The sequence below is a fragment of the Nothoprocta perdicaria genome, unplaced genomic scaffold (assembly GCF_003342845.1).
Source record: "Nothoprocta perdicaria isolate Ctin4 unplaced genomic scaffold, notPer1 scaffold_16, whole genome shotgun sequence".
Classification (NCBI taxonomy): domain Eukaryota; kingdom Metazoa; phylum Chordata; class Aves; order Tinamiformes; family Tinamidae; genus Nothoprocta; species Nothoprocta perdicaria.
Window position 1 is genome coordinate 2934180 of NW_020454760.1, and position 26521 is coordinate 2960700.

Below are 26521 nucleotides of genomic sequence, written 5' to 3' on the forward strand. Positions count from 1 at the left end.
CTGTAAATTCCTATGAGGACAGAGAAAGTGCAGCCCTGAAAACCTTAAGATGAATTACAGCTGTGTTGGCGCTTGCCAAAGGGTGCCAATCACTATAGGAGATGGGTTTAAAAGCCAGCCAATAGTCTCTGAAACAAGTGCTCCAGCTCCAGAGCACTCTTGACCCATGCTGGATGGAAAGTACTTTTGTGGCAAACCAGACTGCCCAGGATAAGGAGCTGTTTTCCCTTGGTAGAGACATTGATGTGTATCTGAGCTTCTTGCAAAGTTCATACTTATTCTTAGACAGCACTGGAAGATGAATAATTAATCACTGTTTAAAGGTAAAACAGAAGTGGAAATGTTCAGCAAGGAAGTTCCAAGGGCAGATACAAAGAAACTAACGCTTGGTAAGGTCCCAAACCAGTCTGAATATTGCAGGATATTGCCTTTTGGAAAGCTAGGCCTCAGAAGATTTCTATCTTCCTCACAGTACTCCGCTGGAGACCAGTTCCCAGCTTTGATTCACCGATTTGATYGACGGGATGCTGCCCTGCAAGTGGTTTGGGATTTGATCCACTAAGCATTACATGTGCGATTACAGAGAGCGGGTGTTCCTGGTGCAGTTGATACCTTGAGATATGGAGGATCAGAATATACTCCCGAGGACCTCCCCTTCCTTCTTGTCCAACTAATGAACTTTTACAAAAATTGCTTTAAACCAATTGATTTGAGCAAGCCTCTGGAGACAAGTGGGAAGCATTTGTACTGTACTGAATTCGGGAAAGGTATAAAATAAGCAATGTACTGGTTTGGGCAGCCTGTCTGCTTCTCATCTGCTGAAGTACAGGTTCAATTTCTCCCACCTGCTTGGGATTTCTGGAAACARTGATAAGCTTAATGAGCCTTAGAGATAAAATATCTCCTAATAATATATCTATGAACCAGATAATTCTGTTTTCAGAACACTTATATTTCAAACCTCCCAGAATAATGAGAAACAGCAGACAACCTTCAGTTTCCAGCTACTCCATGTTGACTTCACGTTCCTCTTTAAAAAAATAGATTGTAGAAAAAGAATTCCATACATACCATTTTCTTTATTGTCTTCCACCAATAAATCAGTGAATGAAAGAAAATCAATGATAACTTAATTGTGTAGATTCAGGGTATTATCCTTCTTAGGTATTTCACATAGGTATTTCAGTGTGAGCATACAGAAAAGATAATTTGAAGGAAGAGGTATTGCCGTGCGAGAGCATAAAGTGAAGCCGTTACTGTAAAAGACAGCTGGCGTGTCATTTCTTAAATCCCCTATGTACTACCATTACACATACTGCACCAGCATGATAATCTACAATGAATTATAAGCAGAAATCCCATTCGTCCCACAAGTAAAGAAGAGAGCAGATACTTTATAACAGATGATCTTTCAAGATCTTTCCTAACTTATGAGAAACACAAGTTTCATTCTGGATTTTTTTTTTTAAATGTCTTCCTTGACGTATCACTCTCTGGGGACACTGCTGCACAGCAGTCCACACATTATCTTAGCTGCTATTCACTCTAACTCGCTCTGCACAGTTCCTTACAAATGGGGACTATTAGGAAGATATATACTCCCAAGCAGCTTCATTCCACCGAATGTCTGGCAAGGGTAACGGAGAACTTTAAAGGAGTGTAGGGCATTTCTCAAATCATTTAAAATACATATTTCTTTAATTCAAATCACCCAAGACCTTGGGTACCTATCCCCTATGATCTACTTGCAAAACAAAGCACTTTTCAGACCAGCTGCTGTTACACCAGATATTTCAGTCTGCAATGTTGATCGTCCCTCTGTTATTACAAAAGAGTTCAGTAATTAAGATGAGACAATTTTCTGAAAGCAATGGAAATATACAGCACTGCTGTACTTGCAACATGAGAAGTGGTCAATAACACGGCAGTAGGATTGACTTAGGATCAATGTGAAGCTTTTGCATGCTTTACCTTAATATTGTGGTGGTTTCCATTAAAAATTAAGTATTTGCCAAAGGCTAATTCACCGTGACCCTCAGACTAGAAAATAACTGCAATATCTCAAGTAAGAGGGGGAGATAATCACTGCAAATACTGATTTTTTAAATCATTCTCTTTTCTCATTTGAAATTCATAGGAACAGAAAATATTGGAAAGGACCTACATGAATGTACAGTTTGAAGAAGCTGGAAGAAGGGGAATAGGATGAACTCTCTTTTACTGCTCTGTTGACCATCATTTCTGGCATCAGACTTTCTATCCTAGTTTTTCATGCTTCAAATTAGAGACAGTAAAACTAATGTATCTCCATAAGCACTTTAAGAACTACAAATCTAAAGTGTTGTGTGGAATTACTGTTTTTATTATTAATCTAAAATCAAGTGCCTTTTTTCAAGAAATTCTTCATTGTTGCTAGGTGACAACAGTGCAGTCTGCTATCATATCATTTATGAAATGCAAGCTTTTGCAAGCAAAGAAATAAGAAGTTAAGGACATCATAAATCTTGCTCTGCCTACATAATAAACAAACATATTATTCACACGCACCAAAAACAAATGCATATTTCACTGCGTAAAAGTCTTAAGTCTAATCTGCAGATTTGTTATTAAATGTTTTTTATGATGTCAATTTTGGCGCCTGGATTTCCTGAAGTGACACTAAGTTTCTCCATTGCTCATATTCATTTTTCTGTTTGGCATATCTCATATTCAGTTATAAATGCCTCTGGACTTTTCTGAAAGTAAATCCAGAGTTGCTTTCACTGTCTATATTAGGCCAGAACACAAAACCAAGGCAGGCCCTTGCCTAAATTCAGTTAACTATTTAAGAAACGCACAGTCTTTGAATTGCATGAAAATTAAATGCCTAAAATGCTCTAAATTGGATAGTAAAGGAACGTCACTATTTTAATCATATATATATATATATATTCATATATATTTAACTATATATATTTATGATGATTAATATTGGTTTTATATATATATATATAAATGGTTATATATAAAAAATATATGGTTAAAATAGTGACATTCCTTCACTATCCAATTTATACAAACATGCCTTTACAACCATTGTGTTCAGTTTATATGTAGACATTCCATCAATGTTTGGAGGAGAAGGAACTTCAGGCTCAGTAATGAGAAACACAAGGTTGATAAGGTCTAGGTATCTGCCAGTACACTGACTTTTCAAAATATTCAGAATCTGTAAAATGTCTGTCAGATGAAGATATTCTTGTTACCCAAAAACATCATCAGGATTAAGAAAAAAAAGAAATGATCATATTAGCTTTGTTTATTACTAAGAAGTTGTATTCTTAAGGAATTGAGAAGGAATATTATGTTAAATAACTCTGCCAAACTATAAAATACCACTTAAAAGTCTTCTAGTCACTTTGAAGAAGGATTTTAGAGCTGAAAAAGCATCACCTGCAAGTAATAGACACCTCCAAGAGTTTGTGAGAAGTAGTAACTGCTTTCACTGATGGCAACCCACTGTATGCAAGCAACTCTTCTTACTTCAGTCACTGCCTTGGTCTCTGAAAGCATTTGTGGATGACAACCGGCCACCAGAGAATAGATTCACTATCGGCCTTTTCTTCTGTCAGCTTCAATCACTGAAAATTATGTCCAGTTTTCAAATAACAGAATTTAAAAAACATTTTACTATGTCTGTCCTTGAAAATTCTCTGTTGCAAGAGTCAATGTGAAAATCTATCTAATCAATGTAAATTGCCTTCGGCATTTATAAAGCACTTATCAATGCATTACTCTAACCCCAGGCTGAAAATGGAAAGGAAGAAAAACACACTGAAGACTGCTGCAAATAGAATATATTGATGCCTTCTCCCAAACTTCCTCATTCTGTTAGGAACCTTCTGGAAAATTAGTTTTCAATGTGAGAGAAAAGGCATCAATCAGCCTTGAAGAAGATCCAGAGTTACAGTCCCAACTGCAGGGACTCTCATATTATTTCAAGTTGTTGTTCTTTAACATGATTTTGCCTACTTGAACTCAATAAACAAGAAAAACAAACAAATTATGCATTAACAACTTCATAAAGATCTGCATAAAGAGTTGCTTGTGATGGGAAAGAGAGCTTTCTCCTTCTTAGGTGCACTTAAGACGTGCAGATGAAATTTACTTAATCCTGTAGGTTAAGAGAATAACTTATTTATAAGAACAGAGAAGTAACTTCGTGGTAAACAGCCTCTCAGTCATTGTGCAAGTTGCAAAGGCGCCCAGAAACTTTATGACAGTGGTGGTGGCCACATGAGTTGTTAGGTGCTGAGTGGATTTGAATGAGACAAGAAAAACCCAATTCTAAAACTGATGGTAGCTGCAGTCTCTTGGAGAGGCCTGCATCAGCATTTGGGRCTGCTTCTGTGACCTCTGGAGATGTCCAAAAGGACAGAGATGCTTATAACTGAAGAAGGACCCATGGCATGGCTGGAACCAATGCCCTGTCCATGGGACTTCTCTCCTGGACTRCATCTTCTCTCCCATGGAACAAGGAAATTGCCTTATTTATAAAAGTACTYGTGTCTGTGACAAAAATGTCTTGGTATTGGAGTCCATTTAACCACGACTTATAAAAGCAAGTGTCAAAGAGTATTTCCATAGTAATTAACAAAGAAAACTTGCCAAATAATTTTAAAACCAACATATTTATGAGGTATATTGATATAATTTCTTATACTGGTATCGAAAGTTCTCTCCTAATATGCAGTGTAAATCTCCTTGGATTATGTAGTGGGGTCTGAAAATTCGGTAGACAACTTAAATTCTGTAAGTTGTCTTAAATGTTAAATTTTTCAGAGTTATTTGCATTCTGCCTACTTAAGTTTAAGAATCCCATTAGTTTTATTCATTTCAAATTCTTTAAGACTCCCGTATAAGGAAAGATTTTAGAAGTGCAGTGAAATGTGAATTAGTAGGAGGACTGCAACAGAACATACAATTAAAATTCTAATTTAGAAATTTATTCCYTGGCATACCAGTTAGCAATAACTTAACCCCATTAATCTTCCAGATTTATATCCAGCAGGAAAATACAGAATGTTGCTGGGATTTTATGATCCTTTTTCATACAAAGGACCCTCTGGGTACAATACATACACTGGCACTGTAACTAATGTACAGGATATATCATTTTCAATTTGTGTGTAAAAAAAAATAAAGTTAGTCTCCAGCAGTACTTATTTGCTGTCATGAAAATAGACTTCCTGCTTTTGGAGTATTTAACAAATGTCTTCATGTACAGCATGTGAGATTTTCATAAGTAATTCTTCCAATTTCTTCCACACTTTTCATTTTAACATAATACRTAATGAAAAGTTTTGTTCACAACTATCACACCTTGCACATTTTGAAGAAAGCAGTCAGTCAACTTGAGAAATATTCATGACTGTAATAAGTCTGTAAAACAATAAAATGAGCCAATATAGGCTCCACTGAATACCAACTATGTGTGCTCCGATAGGAAACTTCTTCTGGGGAAATACAGAAAGACATTGATCAGCACATGGGCATTAYCCATCCTGTTGTGCACACAATTATCCATTTCATTATTCAATAACTGTGCTATATCCTATGCTCCCTCCTGCTTTGTTTCTAAATATGTAACTACATGTAKGAATTGTGCACTAAGCCTGTAAAAAAAAGGTACGGTTTTTCTTTACTTCTTAATGTGAATTCCTACTTACCAAAGCATAAATATTTAAAAAAGAAAAAAAGCAGGATTCAAGGTTATATACAGTGCACTGAATGTATGGATAAAGGTCTTTTTATTAGATTCTGAGTTAATACCATTTCCAGAAGGACAACATGTAAATAGATCAAATGATAGGCAAAAAAGGAAAATACTCAGTCTGACCATTGCAATATGGCCTGACTAAGTCCATAAAGGAGAGGTACCTGAAGACACTGGATGAAGGCAGAGACATCATGAGTTACTGCAGGCATCCAAGCTGCCACTGCAAACATCTAATTATGACTTTCTCATCTGTTAGTGAGGGGACAAAACTCACTGACATTTTAATGGGGGCCTTTTTTGCCCTCATCTTTGAAAAACTGCCTTTCTTACCTCTAACATAGGGGGAGATGTCCAAAGTACTCAGAAATGCTAACAACTGACATGCCGATTCTAGAAAAAGGGTTGAGATACCTAGAGCACCTCCTTTGAGAACACTATTTTGAATCTTTTTGAGCACTTAGGTTTGAATTCCAAAAGAAAATGTAATAAAAAATTAAATTATTTTTTTCTGGCTGTAGTCTATTTTTCTTCCTAAAGATTAGCATTATGATGTTTGATTTACTTTAYAAATAATAAAAGCTTGCCCCAGGGAACGGTTTCAAAGAGCTAATGAAATGTCATTAAATGAGAACATAATGATACAAAGTGCTGTGAAAAAAAAAGTAGGCAAGAATTCTTTTTTTTTTTTTTTTAATTCCCACAGTAAAATAAGAGTTTGAAATTGGGTTAGGAATGAAAAGGAAAGGACGGGGAAGAGATGAAGAAAGAAACAAAAAGAAGACAACAGCATTTTTTAACATCAGAAGAAAAAAGAAATGCACATTTCACTGAAGTAGTAACCTTTGTGTTGTAGTAGTTATAACTTTTTGATCACTCACGCTTTATGTAGTTATTGATAAGAACCCAGCTCACTGCCTATGTACTTTACGTAATTCATAAAACAAGACTTAAGGCTTCCAAGAARTTCACTTTGAAGTAAATGGGAAATACAGCAAATTTCCACGGCAATAGGCCTTGATCAAAACTGTAGGCCAAGACTCTACTGTTTACATTTGAGTAACTATATTTTTTGAGTAAATTTCTATTCTATTTATTCAATACTTGTGCATTTCTGTTATTTGCTTGCTGARGACTGTCTCTAAGGAAAGCTGATCAACATTGGCCTAGCAGGCACATAAGCTGAGGAAAAAGGTGGCTTCTTACATGACTTGCTATGCTAGTAATATTTCAGCTAATCTTACCTGAATAAGTGATTATAACTGAGATAGTTTGAGCTCAGAATACACCCAAACTCCCTAACCACATTATCAGCTGACCCAAGTATAGGAAACTCGATAAGATCTTAAAATCCTCTGTATTGACATRTCGTTTTTGATTTAGAATCAAACTGTTTGGGAAAATCTGCAAACTAACACAGCGCCCTGGAATAACAAAAAATGTGGAAAAAAGAAGCAAAGAAAAGAAAAGGTGAATTTGAAAAGTGAACAACCCCTAAGCTGCAATGTACCTGCAGCTGATCCAGCCTTTCAGAAGTGATAAAACACCCCTCAGAGCCTGCTCCCTAGTTGAGCCTCAAGGGCTTTCATGAGTCTATCTAGGCCGCTCCAGTTAATATAGTTAGGATAAAAGATAAGAAAGAAACAAAGCTCACATAATAAGATTTTAATTCTGCTAAGAGGAGACACTGACATCCTAATAAACTACAAGATAAAAACCTGCATACACCAGCCTTCACAGACACTGTTGTTTTTCCCTGTGGATAAAGTAGAACTTTTCAAGGGAAATAAGAGGACTATGGTAGATGAAGGCAGACCAGGGTGTATTTCAGRGCCTTGAGAAAAACTGACAGTCCTGCATTGCGGTGAGTTACTGCCTTTCTTTTTCTTCTTCACAGGGAACTCRGGAGCCCTGATCAATGCCCAATCCGTGTTTGCAAATACACTATTTGCTCATACCTAAAGCAACATTTATTCCTTCTTCTAGAACCGACGTTGTGGCCCAGCATTTTCCTTGCCTCTAAACAAAAGGATCTCCTYCCATCTAAAGCTCTGTGTCCACCAACCCATTTGCCTGGCTGGCATCCAGCTCCAGTGCCCATCACTTGCAGCGCTTTGGGCCCTGGGGAGGGCAGCAGTGGTGACACTAGAGTCGCCCAAACCCTCCACAGCACTGGGAGTTCTTGCTGCTTCCCTATTTGAAAGCCCCATCTCTTGTCTCCACCTGTCCCCTCTTCCCAAGCATCCCTCACAGGCTGTCTTTCCTTCTGTTCCATCTCCTTGGAAAAACGATTTTCCATTTTGAACAACACACTTTCTTGCCAAGGGGTGGGAGGAGGGAAGCTTTGAAAAAATGGTGATGATCCTAGACAACCCCATATCTCCTTCATAAACTTTGCTGCAAGTAAAATGCAGAGGTATTTAAGTGTATGTAAAAATTATCAGCATAAAAACAAGTGATGATTTTGATGCATGTTGCAGTCCACCTTTAATCTATGCATTTTTGGCATGGTTTTTACATACTAGTGGACAGCAGGGTTTCAATACAGCCTCAGGAATACTTGCTTTTTTGTATTATCTGATTTTGTTTGAATGTAATCATATTCTTCATGTTTGATAAAGAAAATTTAAAGAGCTATTAGAAATCATCTACTCATATCGGTCATGTAAAATATAATGGAGATCTCTGACTATYCYTGTGAAAATTTCTCTTCTTCCTYCAATTTGGATTCCACAYACAGAGAATCCACTCAGAAAATAYACTCTGCAAATGAAATCAGTATTGRACYATCTAACWGGAAAAAAAWATATATATATATATCTCCAGCAATAGTAGTGGTGATGGCAATTTGAGTCTGTCATTTAATCACAGGACAGATGTGCAGCAAGGATGTCCTTTTCTCCTCTAGTTTCTCCAYCCACTTTGCAAGTAACTTCACAGCTTAGGAAAAGAATGAGTGAAACAAAAACAGAAAGAAAAAAAAAAAGAAAAAAGGGGGAGAGAAGTATCCTTGATTCAGTCATGAAGACATGAACATGATTCATTTATGGAGTCAAAGTGCTAACTGTATGGCTGAGAAGTGACAAGCTCCATTTTATAACGCAGCCAGACTAAGAGACCCAGCAAGAAACCTGACAAACAAATAAAGGGTCAGTCACGAAAAAGAAAAAAAAAAAGAAAGAAAGATGCAAAATATTATTTATATCCATAGCTCTGGGGCTCAAAAAAGGAATAACAATTGTTTTGCACTTATATCACACCCATGACATTATGCTGCGATTTTTTTTCTAATGAAAAACAAACATGTCTTCTTACAAATATGTCACCTAGCTAGTCTTTTGTTCAGTCCTGATCTTCCTTAGTATCAAGATAGTTCTTCAGTAATGAACACCGAGATTTAATGACTTCATGTACAATTTAGTTTTTTGCAATCTGCTTCTTCATTTTCTCTTTTGCATAAACTGAGCAAAATACTGCAATTTATCAGCTCTCCATGGACATTTCAAGATTTATATACATTGCAGCTCTACATTTTCATTCTACGTTTCCTTTCATTAGAACACTGCACTCAAGCTAGATTAATTGAGGCAAACCAACATTATAAAAGCTCTGCTGAATAGCAGCAGATGCCTTTATTCTCCCCATCCCTCCATAAAACAAAACTTAAAAAAAAATGAGTCTCTATATAAATATTTCCCTTATAAGACAATACAAAGATCCCAGGCATCTGTCTCTCATTAAACCAATTACTAGCCATTTAAAATAATCTATCAAGTCCCTACTTATCAGATTTCTTATTAATAAAAGCATTGTTAGACTCTGTGGGTCAAATTCTGCCAGGCAAACCAGAGAAAACCATGAAGAGTGAGCGAGGTGATGGACAAGGGTAACTTGGCACTGAGGCTCTGCAGACCCCAGGCTTGGTSGAAGGCCCAGCTCTAGTGATGAGCACCCAACGACCGGTGGCGACTTACTGCTATGGGGTTCAGAGATGGAGCTTAGGAAGGGATCAGCCTTGCCAGCTGGAGCTAGGGAGAACACGGGCTATGAGCACGCCCCTGTCAGGATTGCCAACAGTAAATTTTAGGCAACAGGGAAGCAGCTGCTTCTATTGAGGGCCTTCAGAAATGGCTAGTTCTCTTGGAACTGGGTACTATGTCCCCATTTGTGTTTTTCATGCTGAAGATGGCAGTCATTTCAGTACAGATCTGGCTGATGATTCTGACACCTGCCTGACACGGTGATTCACAGGATACAGACATGCTCTTTTTAAAGGTTTCAGACTTAACTTCAGAGTAAATTTAGGATTCACATTAAGTTCCATCAAAACCCAGAAATGATTTGGAATTGCCTAAGAAAAATTGCAAGAAATGATTTGTCTTTCAAAATGAAATAAGTTTCTGGGACACTGGGGTGACTCAGTAAACTAATTCTGGCTCAGGGAGCCTGAAATTCAAGTTTTTGGCCATCCTTGTCGTGTCCCACTGCTAACAGCATTTAAGGTACCAGGAAAAAACATTTAGTAGCCTTAAGCTGCCTGTCCTTGGTGCAGGTCTGTCCTGCAACGTGGTGATGGGTGCACTAGCTCCCTGCTCAGCCCAAAGTCAGCCTCTAAGCTGAGGTTTACTTTCATATCTGTTTGAAAGTATATCCAAAATAAGCACAGATTGCTTTTATGTATTGAGTGGCTGGATTTACAAGTTACCATTCGCAGTATTTTCACTATAGTGATTATAGCTGGCATCAGAACGTACCACGTCAGTTAAAATAAAAGTATTTGATTTGACTCCAACATGAATTTTGGTACAAACCAAGGTAGTTTCTCTGTCTTTCATTAGGAGATGCATAAACTTTTCCAGGTGTGCGCAGAACTGCATGATGAAGTGGGTACTTTATTGTTTTAAGCACATGTATCTTCATCTTTATAAAATGTGGTCTCTATTACATTTCATCATAGCYTTTTCTCCCTTTTTTTCTGAGGAAATAGAGAGAAAATCAACCTTTTCCCCCCCCTGTTTTTATTATTGTCTTCTAACCTTGAGTACTCTGACATACAGCCCCTCCAGACTAAAACAGTCATGTGAATAGCAACATTTGGATCTTTTATGACACCATAAAAAATCACGGCACTATTAAATTTCTGGGATCTGTCAGTCAGATTTCCAGGAACTCCRGGACCTGTTATTCTCCTGCAAAAGTGGGGACTTAGGACACATCAACAGGTGACCTTACGCTCCCTCAGTGCTGGAGATGCAGAATTCCCTATCCCAATATAACCTCTTCCCATATCTATTTCCACATACTGCCCCCCCAGATCAATACATCTGCTAAAGACTTTTCTGGATGGAAACAAAAGAGTGTCGCCAGCTGAAGGGAGCCTAGTCCACCTCCTGCTCCACACTTTTCCATATGTTAGGTGACTGTGGCAGAGCATGGTTAAGAGAGGCAGGGCAGGGAAGGGCAGGATCATAGAGAAGCAGGGCAGGGAAGGGCAGGACTGTGTGGGGACACACAAAAATTGTAGCACAACCTTTTTGAAACCGCACATGCTGAAGGTACCTGTGGTATGAATGATTATTGATCACTGTTGCACCTTATCTCAATGTTTTTAAGTATTCCTGTGATAGCTGTGGAGCTACAAATGTTTTCACCTCATTCACCTATGGTGCTGTGATCAGCAAATGAGAATTGAGGTTTCCATACCTAGAAGGGGATGAACAAGAGGCAAAGTCCCATCTGTGGGGAATGCTCCCATCCAGTCAGTACAAGCAGAACTCTGCCCAGGTGCAGCTAGAAAGATCAAATTTTCCTAGTTTCCCTAGTTCCTTAGCCCTTAGATTAGGACTAAAAAGATCTAAYTCGATTCTTTCAAAAGATATTTAAAGTAATTCCACTGAAGCATACTTGTGATAAAAGAAAATGGGGTTGTCTTTCCAGTGAGGCCACTTCCAGCTCAGCAATGGAACAAAGCAATTTACAGCAGAACAGTAGTTTTGGAGAAAAAGATGTCACAAAAAAGCAGTAAATGCATAGAGTCAGTTGACAGRAAACCAAGAAGTAATCCACAAAACAATTAAACTTTACAGAAGCCCAGAATGCTGCAGATAGCATGACCATTTTTAGTTTTGTATGCCAGAAGATACATGTGCTTAGTAAACAGCAGTAAAACAAACACAAATGCTGTGCAAAGAACTGACAAATGGAGGGGAAATAGGTCATCTCTAACAAAATCTACAATTTAACATACAGAGAAGTATGTGTAATCTACACAACTTTTTCTTGAAGGTAAATATTTGTGTGTTCTACCTGCTGTCAGCTCTATAGACTTGATTCACAATACAACCATCAAGAAGTAAAACTCAAGCTGGCGATGTTGTAAAAGAAGAGACAATGAAAAACTCTGTTGTAAAACTGAAATGTGTGTAAAATGACTAGCAAGGCAGYGAGGCATCCAGCTTGCTTAGATTTGAAGAGCCTGTCCCAGGGCATGACCGAAAMAAACACTTTCCAGGGCTTTGGAAACTCATCCTGTTGAATTTCTAAGTTCATATTACTGCCCCCTTCTGCTTTCCAAACGGCAGGAAGTGCCTACACCAGACTCTAGTGCCATTATTTCTGTTAACTGGAAGTTGAGACACTTACTTGAAAGGATCTAATTAATGTAGACAAGATTCTTTGCAGAATAAAGCACTGCTTAGCATTTCACCCCAGGATTAGGACTTTGCATAGCTGTTCCTTTCATTTTAAATGCAGATCATTTCTGGTTTACAAACATAAACTAACCATATTTCTCTCTTTCTCTTTTCGAAACACTGTCCTGTACTTCGTAGTCCAACAGAGATAGTGGATCACGAGAAGAGTGGCTAAAGCACAAGAACTAAAAGAGGGTGCTAGCTAACTTCAAGAACTCTCCATTTTCTTTATAAATTTAAATGGTTAGGCCTGTAACATTGAGCAGTGATATGTAAAAAAAGAAAGTCACCATTTCACATCACTTTTTTGCAGAAGCACTGATTTATTTTCCTCTTTTCTACATCTGTTAACAGGCACACTGGGTCAAACCAGAGGCCCACACTGCCTTTTTTTTCCCTGTGACAGWGACTAGTGGCAGATGTTCACGAGAAGGTATGAGCAGTAGAGCAAATAGAGGGTGCACTTTCCCCMCGCACACTCTCTAGCTTCTGGCAATCAGGGGCTTTCCTGAGCAGCCTCTGCCTCAGCCAGGGTCTGCTCACAGCCGTTGTGCTTAATAATGAATTTGTCTAGCCCATTTTGGAACCCATTTATAATTTTGGCTTCACAGCATCTCGCAGCAATGAACTCCACATTGTAATTATGTGCTGTGTGAGAAAATATTTCCTTTTGTTCGCTTTAAACCTGCTGCTTAATGGCTTTGCTGGGTGCTCCTGATTTCCTATGTTATACGGAATAGTGAATAATGTTGTTAGCGTTAAAGAAGTAACACTGATCTTATGGCTCACAATATCCTAAGGGGATATTAGAGGAGCCAGGAAAGAGTGAAATCTCCCCATCCTGGACGCAAGGTAAGGACTTGGTATGGGAGCTGATAGGGTGACTCTGAGCTCTCCTAGAGCTTTCCTACTCTTAGAAGACATATGTAGTTTCTTATGGCAACTCTGCAGAAGCTCTACACTGGCACTGCTGTGCAGAACAACAAAGCTTGACTGGAAGTGTGATTGGCTGAAGAAGCAAAATCATGAAGAGGAAACAGAACCAAACGCAGAGAACAATGTTCTGAAACATTCTCCATGCAAACAATGCACCAAACATTAGTTAGTGAATAATGGCTGGCAGTGCTTGGAAGAGCAATACACACACAATCACATACACAATCACAATAAACGGAAAAACTCTTGTATGTGCTCCCTCTCAACAATAAAAAGTATGTGTCTCAGCAGTCATACTTCAACCTTGGAAGGCCTTAAAAGACTAAAAAGAGTTTTCCACTATAAGTTATTATCCATTTACTTAGGTGTCTTTGTTTTCTTCCTAACTGTTCATGTGGGGTCAGAGGTGGTTGATTTTAATACTCTTACCTGAGTAAGAGATACAGGATCCGGCCCTCCCTTCAGCATTTGCTATGCCATACTGGAATTTTGCTGCTGTGGTGTCATCAACAGCTTCTGTTCTGCTACGTGTTTTCTTGCTGTTCTTACCACACAGGCAAGAACCACTCACACTGCTGGACAGAAGTGYCCACATGGTGAAATTTCATCAGTCCTGAATGGAACCTCAAACCCAGTGAGTCCAGTAACTTTTTCATGGTTGATGCTGCTGTCTTCATGTCATTTCTGACTGCCAGTTCTTAAAAAATCCCCCAAACTGATCTGCTGTTCTCTGCCCAGTTCCTGGGCTGCTCTGCTTCCAAGGACACTACAGTTTTCCCACCAGATTCTTGCCTAGGGGGCAATTTCACCCTAGGGGACAATTTCAAAATGAGCATTTGTCCCCCTTCCCTTTTCCTGGCTGGCCAAGCTGCCTGCATCTTCTCACCACTGCTTGGCTTGGCTACGTCCTCTGGTCTCCYGTGGCTGAGGAGCCAGGACCACTTCTATCTGCTGAATAAAACGATGGTGAGAGAGGAGAGCAACTTCACAAGAGCAACAGCCCAATGACCTTCTGCACAGGGGCACTGCTGAGCTACCACCATGGCGCGGAATTCACCAAGCAGCTGAGTCCCATTGAGACACAATGGAGAAGAAGGCAGGAAGGCAGGAGAGAAAAGCGACTTGCCCGTCTGCTCCTTGGCCCGCCTGCATCCCACGGCAAGGAAAAATCACTCTGGCTGGAAAAGACTCATCACTCGCCCTGCGAACAGGACGATTACTAAAGTGTTTTGAGGAAATGTGTAAGAACAAGGCTGGTGTTCCAGCCAGAAAAGTGCTTTAAAAGACACAGCGAGCCATGGGCTACATACGAATGCAAAGAAATTCCTGAAAAATTTAGAATGTCTGTTTTAACTTATTTGAAACAAATGCATTATAGGAAATGTATGCGTAGTTTAGGTATGCTGTGGATAAATGGCTGCTAAATTAAAACTACTAATAGCTAAATTATGCTAATTTGATTTGAAAAGTGTTCCTCTCACTTTATAAACAGCCAAGAATAATGTTCCGGTCATGAAACGAGGAATGGACTAAAATGCCTAATTATTTGTAGTGAAAAAATGCAATCCATAGAAAATACACAGAGTGTATTTATAATTAATAAAGAATAGATTATAATTACATTTAACATCATTTGCATAATTTAAAATGGAATAACTACGTGACTGATTTTTTATGTCTTTTTAAAGGGCACTAATAAAATATGAAGGAGGTAAGAAGGTTTAGAGGAGTAGAAAGTAATGAATAATATCTTGAGCATTAAAGCACAATATTTTATTCTGTGCACCTAAATTGGACCAATTCATTTTTGCAGGTACAACAGGAAAAGTATGGTACATCAGCAGTTTTCAAAAGTAAATAATACGTTAACTGGAGAAGAGATTACGGATTCTGATCAAATATTAAATGCCTTATCTGAATAATTAAGAAGTCTGTGTGGTGCAAATAGGCAGCACATATAGCCTGCAATATTTCAAAAACTTTTCTTTCTTTTAAACCATACTTGTGACTAGCATTTGGAAAGTTTAACCTGTGAGCAATATAGCTGTGAGCAATAAAGCCATTTCTTCGGGAAGCTCATGTTATGAATGCAACTGAGCTCAGGGGCCTCATTCGGTTTTCTAGACTGGTGTTCAACAGCCCTGCATGAGGTTTAGGGGGGCTAAATTTGAAGCCAAACCCCAGTACCAAAAGGTCTGCACAGATTTGATACTAGCCAAAGCATAGCAGGAAGACTGCTCAGCAAAAGTGAAATGTCTCTGAAAAGTGATGTTTAACATCTCTCGTACGAAGAGAGGCTGAGTGAGCTGGGCCTGTTTTCTCTGGAGAAGAGAAGGCTGAGAAGGGATCTGATTAATGTGTATAAGTTCAGGAAGGGAGAATACAGGGAGGAAGGGGACAAGCTGTTTTCACTGGTGGCCAGCGATAGGACGAGGGGTAATGGCCACAAGCTGGAGCACAGGAAGTTCCGTCTCCAGGTGAGGAGGAACTTCTTTCCTGTGAGGGTGACAGAGCCCTGGCACAGGCTGCCCAGGGAGGTTGTGRAGTCTCCTTCTCTGGAGGTCTTCAAAACCCGCTTGGATGCCACCCTGTGCCACATGCTCTAGGTGTGCCTGCTTGAGCAGGAAGGYTGGACTAGATGATCTGTAGAGGTCCCTTCCAACCTTGAATATTCTGTGAWTCTGTGATTCTGTCTAATAGATAATCAGGGTACAAAGTATTYGGAGGACTCTGCTTAGAACAGACTGACTGTTGCTCAGCCCATGGCTCCCCAAAGGGGAAACCAGCCAGGCTATAAAGAAGTCAGATTTCATGTGCTGAACTAGCCCTGTGACCTTGGTATATGAAAAACTAATCATATGCATCTTGGTACAYCCAAATAACTGGAGGAAGCAGTAAGGTTGAAAAGGTTAACTTTTTCCACATATATATAGCCATATATATATATAGTATATGTATACATATATATAACTGCTGTATTAATTACATGGAGCTAACAGATGTGGATGCTAGATTTCAAAAACTCTCCTTGATGACAAGTTGACAATAATCTGTGAAACCTGGAAGCTATTTCTTCTCCTGCTCCTATTTGAACATTGTACATGCCCCAAATCTTCCCAGAAGAAATTAAAGATTTTRCAATGCCTTCAGAGAACAAAGGATCCTACTACTGGATATTAGGTCAGGAAACATGGGAGCAAAATTACAACAAGTTTTGAGGGACATTTTTGAAGGAGTTGTTTCTCCCAACATAGRAGAAAGAAACTTGCTGCTACAGATTTTGTCTTCATGCAGAATGCAGTGATGGTAACATCCCCCCCAGACTGCCAGACTCTGTAGAGGAAGAGATCAATTAAAAGAGCTGCCAGAAACTGCTACAAACAGCAAACTACATTCAAATTTTTCCATCCAATGATCTCATGCTGTCTGGGTGGCTCAACACTTGTCTGAGCAGATCAACACTGCTGATCTCTGGTTTAATTGTCATTGCCTAAAGGGATATGATGGCCTTGGAAGATGTATGGAAAAGGCACCAGTTGTTCCTCTTTGATAGTCAGGGCAGTTTTACTTTGTACACAAGATTTAACCCTGTAAAATCACAACATTTAACCCTGTAAAACCACATGAAGAAAATCCTCGGGTGGTATTAGCACCGTTGGGCATAGCTGCTGCCTGGGATCGCACGGAGCTGAGCCCGCTCAGGCTACTGAGCTCAGGAGAACAGAAGGTTCAAAGCCAAGTAAACCACAGGCTGAGCAGCACCAAGGGTAGCCACATCAGAGCACCAACAACAGACGCCTCCCCCTACTGAGGGTATTCCTAAGGATACGGAAGGGTASTGGCATAGGCACCTCTGCAAGGGAAGGCGACAGTGAGATTTAGGAAGCCCCTGGACACCTTGACCCAGCGCAGTCAGCCCCACTGCAGCACAGGAAAAGAAAGCAGAGTCACACCAGTGGTAGTAAGAACTCAGGCATATTTTTCACCGGTTACTTGCATGCATCCAAACTCTTGCTATGAGCAAAAAATCACAGCCATCGAGGAGAGACGCCGCTTTGCGCACCGCTAGCTGAGAAGCCAACGGGCTTTCCTCAAAACGAAAGTCTTTCCTCTGAAGTGAAGGAAAGGCTGACAAATTTCTCAGCTGCCATCCAGCTAAAAATTGCTGAAAATCAGTTCTTGGAGTTCAGGGACTGGAAGCCACCCATTCTGCTGTGAGACTCGCTAAAGAGTTAAGGAACTACTGCATGCACAGGGAAGCTGTATCACTAATAACACGTTACCTATTAGCAAAGAGAGTTTCTGGCTTTGGGTGACTTTATTTTCTGCTATTTGGTATTAATTTGTATTTTAGTACCTTTGTGTACCTTTGGTTCCTGAACCAAACCACATTCTGTGGGTAAAGCAGGTGGCCAGTTTTACTATTGCTCTTGACCTCCCTAGACCAGATGTCCCCAGCGCCAAGGCTTCCACTCTCCACGAGCCCACAAGGAATCCTACGGGAACAGRGGAATACCTATATCACGTAAGAAGTTTTAATCACCATAAGCCATAGGTCCCTTTTATTTTGTACATGAGGGGTCATTTGTGCTGCTGCCTATAATGAGACCACTACCACTTCTAAATGCTTAAGAAGAGATCTTAAAGATTCATTTGTGGTGGACCCCATTTTAMTAGAAGAGATTCTACAGAAATAATAATGATGATTTCTGAAGATGAATATTTCCTACATTTTTCAGCACCTCTCCTTCTTTGGAGAGTTCAAACYCTGCCTGGATGCCACCTTGTGCCCCGTGCTCTGGGTGTCCCTGCTGGAGCAGGGGGTTGGACTAGATGATCTCTAGAGGTCCCTTCCAACCTCAGCCCTTCTGTGATTCTGTGATTTTCACAAGACAGCTTCCCACCATTTTTTTTTTACTCTTTTTCATTTCTGTCATGTTTCCAATCTCTGAAGAGTTTTCTCGTTTTTATAAAAATAAGAAAAGAAGAAAAGCAAACACTTGCCTGCTCTCAGTTCTGAAGGACACAAATGTTGTCCTTAGCCTATTTACACTGTTTACTAGAGGCCCTGTTCCCACCCAATGTTTCATGGTCTTTTTGCTTTCTTAGTAATTTGTGTCTTGTGGCATAGAGAAGAGTTTTCCCTGATTGTGGCAGACTGCCCCAGTCAGTGCTGCAGAACAGAAAACAAAACAAGGAAAAAGGCACAATAAAAATGTCCAGGTTGGAGGTGAAGCAGGTTGCTGTCACCATGAACATATGTGGAAAAAGCAGTGCCAGCTGGATCTTGTCTGTGCCTGTGTTGATCTAACAGCAACAAAATATTTATTTTTTTCCTAYTATTTTCAAGCCCGATCCCAGAAGCACTGCACTTAGAGAGAAGGGTTGTTTGGCAGTGTATTCCTTTGTCACCCGGAGCCAAATATGAAGAAAAGCTATGTGTGGAGGAGCACGTTCGAGCCACAAATCCTTTATTTGCATGAAAGTGGGAACTATATCAGACTTCTGCCCTATGTTAGCCATTTATCTAACACTGGTCTGGAGAAGATGAAACCCCAAGTCGGGAAGTCGGATAATCTTCCTCCATGGAAAATTTCCTCCTCGCCTGCAGTGCCTTCTGTCCCAAAGACTGAGGTCTGTGATTCTGCTGTTTCTAAAGAGCTTTTCTCTTGTTTTGTTTCTTAAGGGCATTCCTTATTTACGCCAGATATTTCACTGGCCAGTGCTACACTGCGTGAAAAGTGATTTGCTTTCATTGACTCTCAGCACATCTATCTGTGTATCTTGGCAAGTCCTCTTTCAATGAATATGTTTCTATGAAGGCAGGATTTCCTTCATGCCCCCATTTATTCTCAGTGCTCACCTCCAAATTCTCATCAAATTGTTCATTCCTTTTTTACGATCACCTTTGACCACAATCCCCCCAGGTGCGACTGAACGCTGACCATGACCAGATAACCTGTTTTAAAATACTGCTGCCAAGCCATAATTGGTGCTAAGAAGTGCTAAAAAAATGAATTGGTTAACATACATTAGATAATATATTTCATGTTCCTGACCTTGATAGGCCCTCTGAGCCTGTATCCACATAGCGATCCATCTATTTAACTGCAGTGATTTAGAGATTACATTGGAGCAACCTCTCAGAGTGCAGGCCATACAGCATAAAAGGGGCATAATCAGTGCAATTTATCCTGACAGCAGATAACTTCACCCTACTAGGAGCAGCACTGCTCTAATGCTACCAGCATGAAATCATTCCCTGGCTAAACAGTTAAATTGCCACAAAACTTTGGGAAAAGAAATGCGGGACAGGGAGGAGAGGGAAGAAGAGGAATGGGAGAAAAGGCCTTGATTTTTAAGCCACATGGAGGAACCTTTTGGAAAACTCTGTTGTTGACAGAGCCCTGTTAGTGAGAGGGAGCAAGGTGGAGCTGAAGAGGATGCCCTTTGCAYAACCTGGCTTTTCCAAGGAACCTTTGGTTTGGAAGTAATGGAAGCGCAGAACTCCCTGGCATGGAASCTAAGGCAAAGTTGATTTTCCGAAGCTTTAGCTACACCAAATAGCACTGGTTTAATTAAAGGTGTGTTTTTAAATCAATGCAGTTAAACCAGTCCAAGCTCCCGTGTGGACACTCTGGAATCGATCTCAGACTGTCTTATGTCAACGAAGCTTAATTTGGCAAAGAATCAATATACACTAAATAGGCACAAATTTTTGTTGATTCAAAGATCCAAAAATAGGGTTAAAATCAATCCTCCTTAAAATAATAAGATTTTCTGTTTCTTCCCTAGCTACACTAAGCTTTGCTGGGCTCCAGCAGCCTAGTCCACCCCTTRAGGAAGGAGATGAACTTGTTCTTTTGCAGCAGTGCACATAARCCTTCTGACAGATCCACAACTTTGTGCAAGATACCCTGTAAGCAGCGCATCTGTGAGCCCCTGCGAGACTTGGARGTCTAAAAGTAAAAGCTGGTCTAAAGGAAGTAAAAAAAGGATGAAGTGCAGAGATCATTTCTACTGTCCTTCCCTTTTCCTTTTTGCAATGCAGAAAGGGGATGAGCGTTATCAGTGATCCTCCATGACCCATCCCAGCTCTCTCATCCCTTCAAACTGGGGGGCAGATGAAACGATGCACCCTTAGTGTTGGGGTGCCTGTGAAATCAGGTTGAGGTTATTCTGCCAGTCTCACATTGCTTGGGACAAGCCTAAAGTCTTTATTTTCTTCAGGGTCCAGCGAGGGACCACAAGGATTTTAAAGATCTTCTATGGACTAGTTGTGTGGAAACTTCCCTGAGTTTAAAGATGTTGGAGCAATCCCTTACAATCATTCACCCTCTGCTAGACCGTAAATGAAGGTTCACATCTGAGTCCACAGCTTACAGAAGTGTCCCTAGGTTATTTCCACATTGAGAGGCACTCAGGAAAATGGACAGTGAACGTGCTATTGATGCGCTGCTAAGGACCTGCCAGCATTTGCTCCCATCCTACAGACAGAGCTAGACATAAAATCAAAGTCTGTACAGCTTTATTTAAGATTCAGGGTCTGATCCCGCCTTTGCAAACAAGGATCTTCCCTCAGAGCATCGCAGGAACCGTGCCAGGCTGTGGGATGCTTCCCTGCTAATGCTCAGCCAAAATTTTCTGAGATAATGTGTCAAACACTCTCATATCCTGACAGAAAAAGAATAAAAGGGCACAGTGCTGCCGAGCCTGATGTTCTCTCAGCTGCCAGGTTGTGGAGAGCTGAGGAGATTCAGCATCTCAAGGGGGGTTCCCACTGCAGAGTCGAGCAACGAGTGATTAAGTATCWGCCTGCCCTTCTTTTTTATGTTTCTCCCTTCCTTTTGGTTGTTAAAAAACTTCTGCACGAAGCCAGTAAGTCTTGAAACTACACAGGTGTGCAGAGATTGCGCGCCGGAGCCCTAATTATTCTGAATTGTGGCGCTAGTTATTATGTTTTATTTTAAAGCACTTATAACTATGCCAGACAGCAAGTGCTTTGTATCCTTTCACTCCTCTGAAGGGCTGCTACCAGGTAATGCGCTGCTTCACTTTCTGCTCCGTTCAACAGATTTATTTTCAGAGTGAATCCTGTGTGAATTTCTTTGGAATCAAACTGTTTCCCTGGTGAGACTATGTAATCCTGCTGTCTTGTTACAGCAAAAATCATCTATGAAGCTTCATTCAAAACAAATCCCCTGCCAAACTATTTCTTCCTTTGCCTTTGGACAGTTTTCCTTCTGATAATTTATGAGAAAAGAGCTCTTCCACTGCCTGCTCCAACCTCGCAACGAGGAAGGTATCAATGTGACAGCAAGGTAAACAAAGAGATCGTCAGTCTTAACAGTGTTAAAATATATGGGGCAGCTTTCCCTTGCATTTAGAGGAAAACCAGCAAGACTGAAGTAGTTTAACAGCAGAAAAAAAAACCCCACACTCCAAGACATGGCTTGTTATGGTTCACTCCGATTATAAACCATTTTTATATGTAAAGAGAAGTTTCTCTGATGCAGCTGCAATATTTTAAGTTCCATTTCCCTGTTATTACTAATACACTGCGCCCTGACGTTTTGCAACCACTGGCATCAGTCTATGACTACACCTACTGTCTTTAATGGGCTGCCATTCATCAGCTTGGTAAGCTTCAAATTAAGTGATTTTCCTGGAAATTGTTTCTCGGCAGCATCATTTGATCCGCTGTCGCTAAAAAGCCATGTCAGTGGTTCCATTATAAATTCCATTTTACAGTTGTCGTCGTCGTCGTTGTCTTTTTTTTTGTAAGTTAATTGTTAATTGTAGCTTTCCTCCAGGCTTAATGCTGGTATAAAGGGTTTTGGCTGATGAACAAATCTTTTCCAAAGACCAGAATTTTCAATTCTATCATTTTTAAATAACACTGTCATAAAAAAAATCACAGGAACAAACTTGTTTAAGTCAGCTGCACAAATGAAAGCTGACAAGTGATTAGCTCCTTCAGGGAATTAATTGTTTTCCACATTYTGAGGAAAAAAAATGCCAGCAGTAACTTAGGAAGAGGCCCGAAACATGGGCTTTGAACGTCTAATGCAACAAATACTAGTTGAAACAATTACATATTTAAGCGATTCTTATAACGTGGAGCTGGCAGGACAAAGCAGTGCCAAGCCCCAAAAGCCACCAGCTCTTCTCAAACACAAGCAATGGGCCCATGTGTCCAATGCCCTAATAAGGACTTCATCAGCAAAAGGGCCTCCAGTGGTGAGTATGTTAGGCCATATCTTTAAAACTCTAGCCTGATGTATTGAGTCTCTAGGGCAGTGCAGCATGCCCAGAACAGAAACTGTTGCTTGCCCTACAGGTTGGAAGCAATTTCAAGGACTTTTGCAGGTTATCCCTCTTCCTTCCACCTTCAGTCTGATGAAAGAATGAGCAGTGATCTTTCTTGATGGCTTCTGCTTCAAGACACAACTAAAATTGCATCTGTATTTTCTTTTCACTGGCTGCGTTGAGGCACACCAGAACAGGACCCAGTTATCCTTGTTCCTCTCATTTCTCACATCTTGTTTTTCACAGCAAGGTTACTTGGGATTGTGGGCTGGGTGGGAGATGTATTATCACTTGGAGAGGTCCCTCAACTGGATAAATGGATGCTAGAGCATCCGGATGCAAATTTAGCTTCTGTCAGATGGAGCCTTCTTCAGGAAATGGAGAGACGGGCTGATCTTTATCTGCTTCCTAGGCCACGCGATATAGTACATTTTTTTTTTCTTTTTGTCTAGTCACATTATCTTGGATCACAACCCATATTACGTACTAAAAGTTAACAGGGTGTTTTTGAGCTTCCAATCCACCTACACATCAGACCCTATAAGTTCTTACTCAGTGCATCTTCCTACCTAAGCAATTAAAAATCATCCCATGAGTTCAAATGTGCTCACAAGAAATTTCAGACAATTAATAGTCCAGCCTTGTGCATTAACCCTATGTATTTTTGTATTCTTATACTACTTGGGTTTTAGTTTCAAACCTATTGAGCTGTAATCTTGTGGGGAACTACTCACTCCAGATATCCTATCCATCTGTAGGAGAATATCCTTGTATGTGAGAAGTACTCACATGAATAAGCCCTTTAAACTCAGAGCTAAAAGAGAGAGAGAAAAGGACATTTATTTTTATATCCCCAAAATTAAAATATTGGACTGAAGGGATTTCAAATGATTTCAAAAAGCTCTCACTTTAAATAAGGAACACAGATTGAGAAGTCTCTGTTCATTTAGTCACACAATTTGCAAAAGAAATGGATTGTTCTTGAGACTCCAGCACAAGCAAGCTTTTGAGGCCAGGCCCAATACTAGTGTTTACTTGGGCCATGGAAGCAAGAAGAAGCAGTTGCCTTTTGCTTGTGGTTTGCTTTTTCACTTAGACAAACTGACTAATCATCCAAGGAAGACAAGAACTTTAGCCCCAGGTACCACATTCCTACAGTCCTTACTAGAGTGTAATGGAGAGGATAACAGGAAGGAATAGGTCACTGCAGCATAAAACTAAGAAACAGARGTTGGAACCAAGAAAGAAAAAAGTGAAAAGCTGTAAGTACATATGAAACACAATGATCAGGAATAGCCTCCAGCTCATGTGAAAATATTCAGGCATCACAGGATAGGTTTATAGCCCTACGGGCCTCTCTGAAGGGTTGCACACTTCTTCTGCATGGTGAATACTATTATTCCAAGTAACACTGCTCTCAAAACTTTGTTTTCCAAACTAATGTCTATCATGTTACCAGGCAAATGAGACTAGACAATCTATGACGAAACACTGGGATAAAAAGGCTGCATTTTTCAGTAGGATGGCAAGCTCAAGGAGAAAGATGTTTCAAGGTGGGACTTCAWGGTGGGACKGTTTTTTTTTTAATATATGGTATTATGCCATAGAATTAGGCAGAGATTTCCCAGAAAATTTTTTACTTCTAGCTGCCCATCCTGGCTCGTTACTATTAGTGCCCTTGCTCACGCTGGAGACGATCCTTTCCATTCAGTATCTTCCTTCACAGGGCAACTACTTCACGGATCAAGTCAGTATTTTTCCTGCTCTGTGGTACAGGCAGCAGACAGATAAAGCCCAGAGTACAGAAAACACAAGAATCAGATCACCAGACTGGACACTCACCTCATATTCCTCTTTGAATCCGTAGCCTTCTGCACATTTCATCTGGGTGATGTGCTGCAGTAAGTCAGCTACCCGGATGGCTGGATGGAGCTGCCCAGTCTGGTAGGGAACATCCACTGGGTCCCGTTTCTTGTAAGTGTGGGACTGGACCAGGCTGCTTGTGTCACTGACCATCGTGTGGGTTTCATCTAGGAAAAGAACATCTCATAATGTACTAGCTCATTTATATTTATTAACAGAAATATAAAATACACAGATTTCTAGAGGAATGACAGAAATCTGACATCTTCAGATTGCTTCGGTCTGTGAAGACTATGTCAGATAAAGGTAAATCCATGGAACAGTTTACACAGGGAAATTGCAAGACTGATTGGAATGAGGCAAAGTCCATGGTTCTACAATGGAAGCATTGCAGAGCAGTCCAAACTATAACATTGCTTTAAATAACACTAGCTGATTATAAACAAGCTCTAAATCAGGCATGTGCTTCTAAACTACACAGAAGTTTCACGTTGAAACTTCATCAAGTCCCACCGGATAAAAGAGGACTTGTGATCTTCTTAGATTAGTGAACTGCTATATTTTATGCTGCAAATTTAGAGCAAATGTTCGTAGTGAGCRAAATAAAAAGACACACAAAATGGCTAATGGTTTCACCAAGCTGGGACTGCAATGGAAGTGGAGGTCTGACGCAACAGCTGAAAACAAAAACCACAGGAGGACAAATGCACACGGTCATCTGCTCAGGAAGGATGTGCTGACTGGCTGCTGAACATGCTGTAGGACCAGGGGTAGGTCGGTATGAGCCACCACTTTAGGCATGGAATGGTTCATGTCAGCTAACATGCAAGCCAACAAACGAGAGAACCCAGTGGGTTGGTTAAAATTTGTACGAGACACATAACTCTCCCAACCCTCCACATCTCTTCCGTGGGGCAAATGGGCAACTTACCATTGATTGGCACTTTTAAGAAGATACATATCAGGAGAAAAAAAAGAGGAGGAGAAAAAGGAAACAGGGCATAAGCAACAGTACTACATGAATAATTACAGGTAATTTTATGTTTGCAATTTAGATTTTACAGTGTGATTTCCTAAATGAGTCAGATCCTGATCTCAGTTTCACAGTATAAATTAAATTAAATCTACTGAATCCAAGCTATCTTATTGTGAGCTAATTCAAATAGATTTAATTGAGATCAAAACTCATTCTCAGCAGTAGATAGATGTGAAAAAGCATGCTACCTCAGGAAGCAATATCACTTTCTTGTGAATCTGTTCAGATGGAAATTTTTATTTGTTCAAACTTGCCAAGACAAAAAACAATCTGATTTTGAGGTTCGAGAATCATCATAGATATTTTTCTTTTTAACCAAATAATAATTTTAGATATTTCAAAAGGTTTTTTTTTTTTAATTTTTCATTGCAAATGTAGTGCTCTGACTTGATCAAGCTGCTCTCCACTAGCTGCACACCAAACATAGCAAGTGGTTCACTAAAGTAATATCTTTATGCAAAATGATTAGAATATAAAATATATTGTAAAATGTATTTCCACTTTTGCAAATTTAATATATTACAGCAAAAAGTTCCCCAAATTCACTGCATTAAGAAGCCCAAAGATTCTCACGCACACACTAAGACTGCTACCACACCTCATTAAAGGTGAAATTCTGATCTTAGTTATCTCACTGGAAACTGTTGTTCAGCCCCCAAAGCTCAATGGGGGCTATTTCAAGAAAAAAAAATCATGTTCTTTCAGTTCACGGTGGTACAGAAATGCCTCAGATCTGGTTCTCAGTGCCATACAAKCAATATGAACTGTGCATTTAAGTCTGAACTAAAAACAACAGACAGCAATTTATGGGTATTTATGGGCATGGGCGTTTCACTCCTTTTCCTGCTGCCTTACTAACCTGATCCAATCCACAAGGAAACTGACTTCATCATTTAGCCATTAAATTTGACATTTTTAGTCTAACATGTG

At 39.9% G+C, this 26521-nt stretch overlaps 1 protein-coding gene across 1 annotated transcript in view; it reads right to left on the reverse strand.

Annotated features, from left to right (window-relative positions):
- Window positions 1-26521, reverse strand: part of PTPRM (protein tyrosine phosphatase, receptor type M) — a 328512-nt gene that overhangs the window by 59918 nt on the left and 242073 nt on the right. Inside the window, exon 17 of the mRNA XM_026035379.1 lies at window positions 24535-24722. Coding sequence (XP_025891164.1) covers window positions 24535-24722 — 188 coding nt within the window. The remainder of the gene's footprint in view (window positions 1-24534; window positions 24723-26521) is intronic.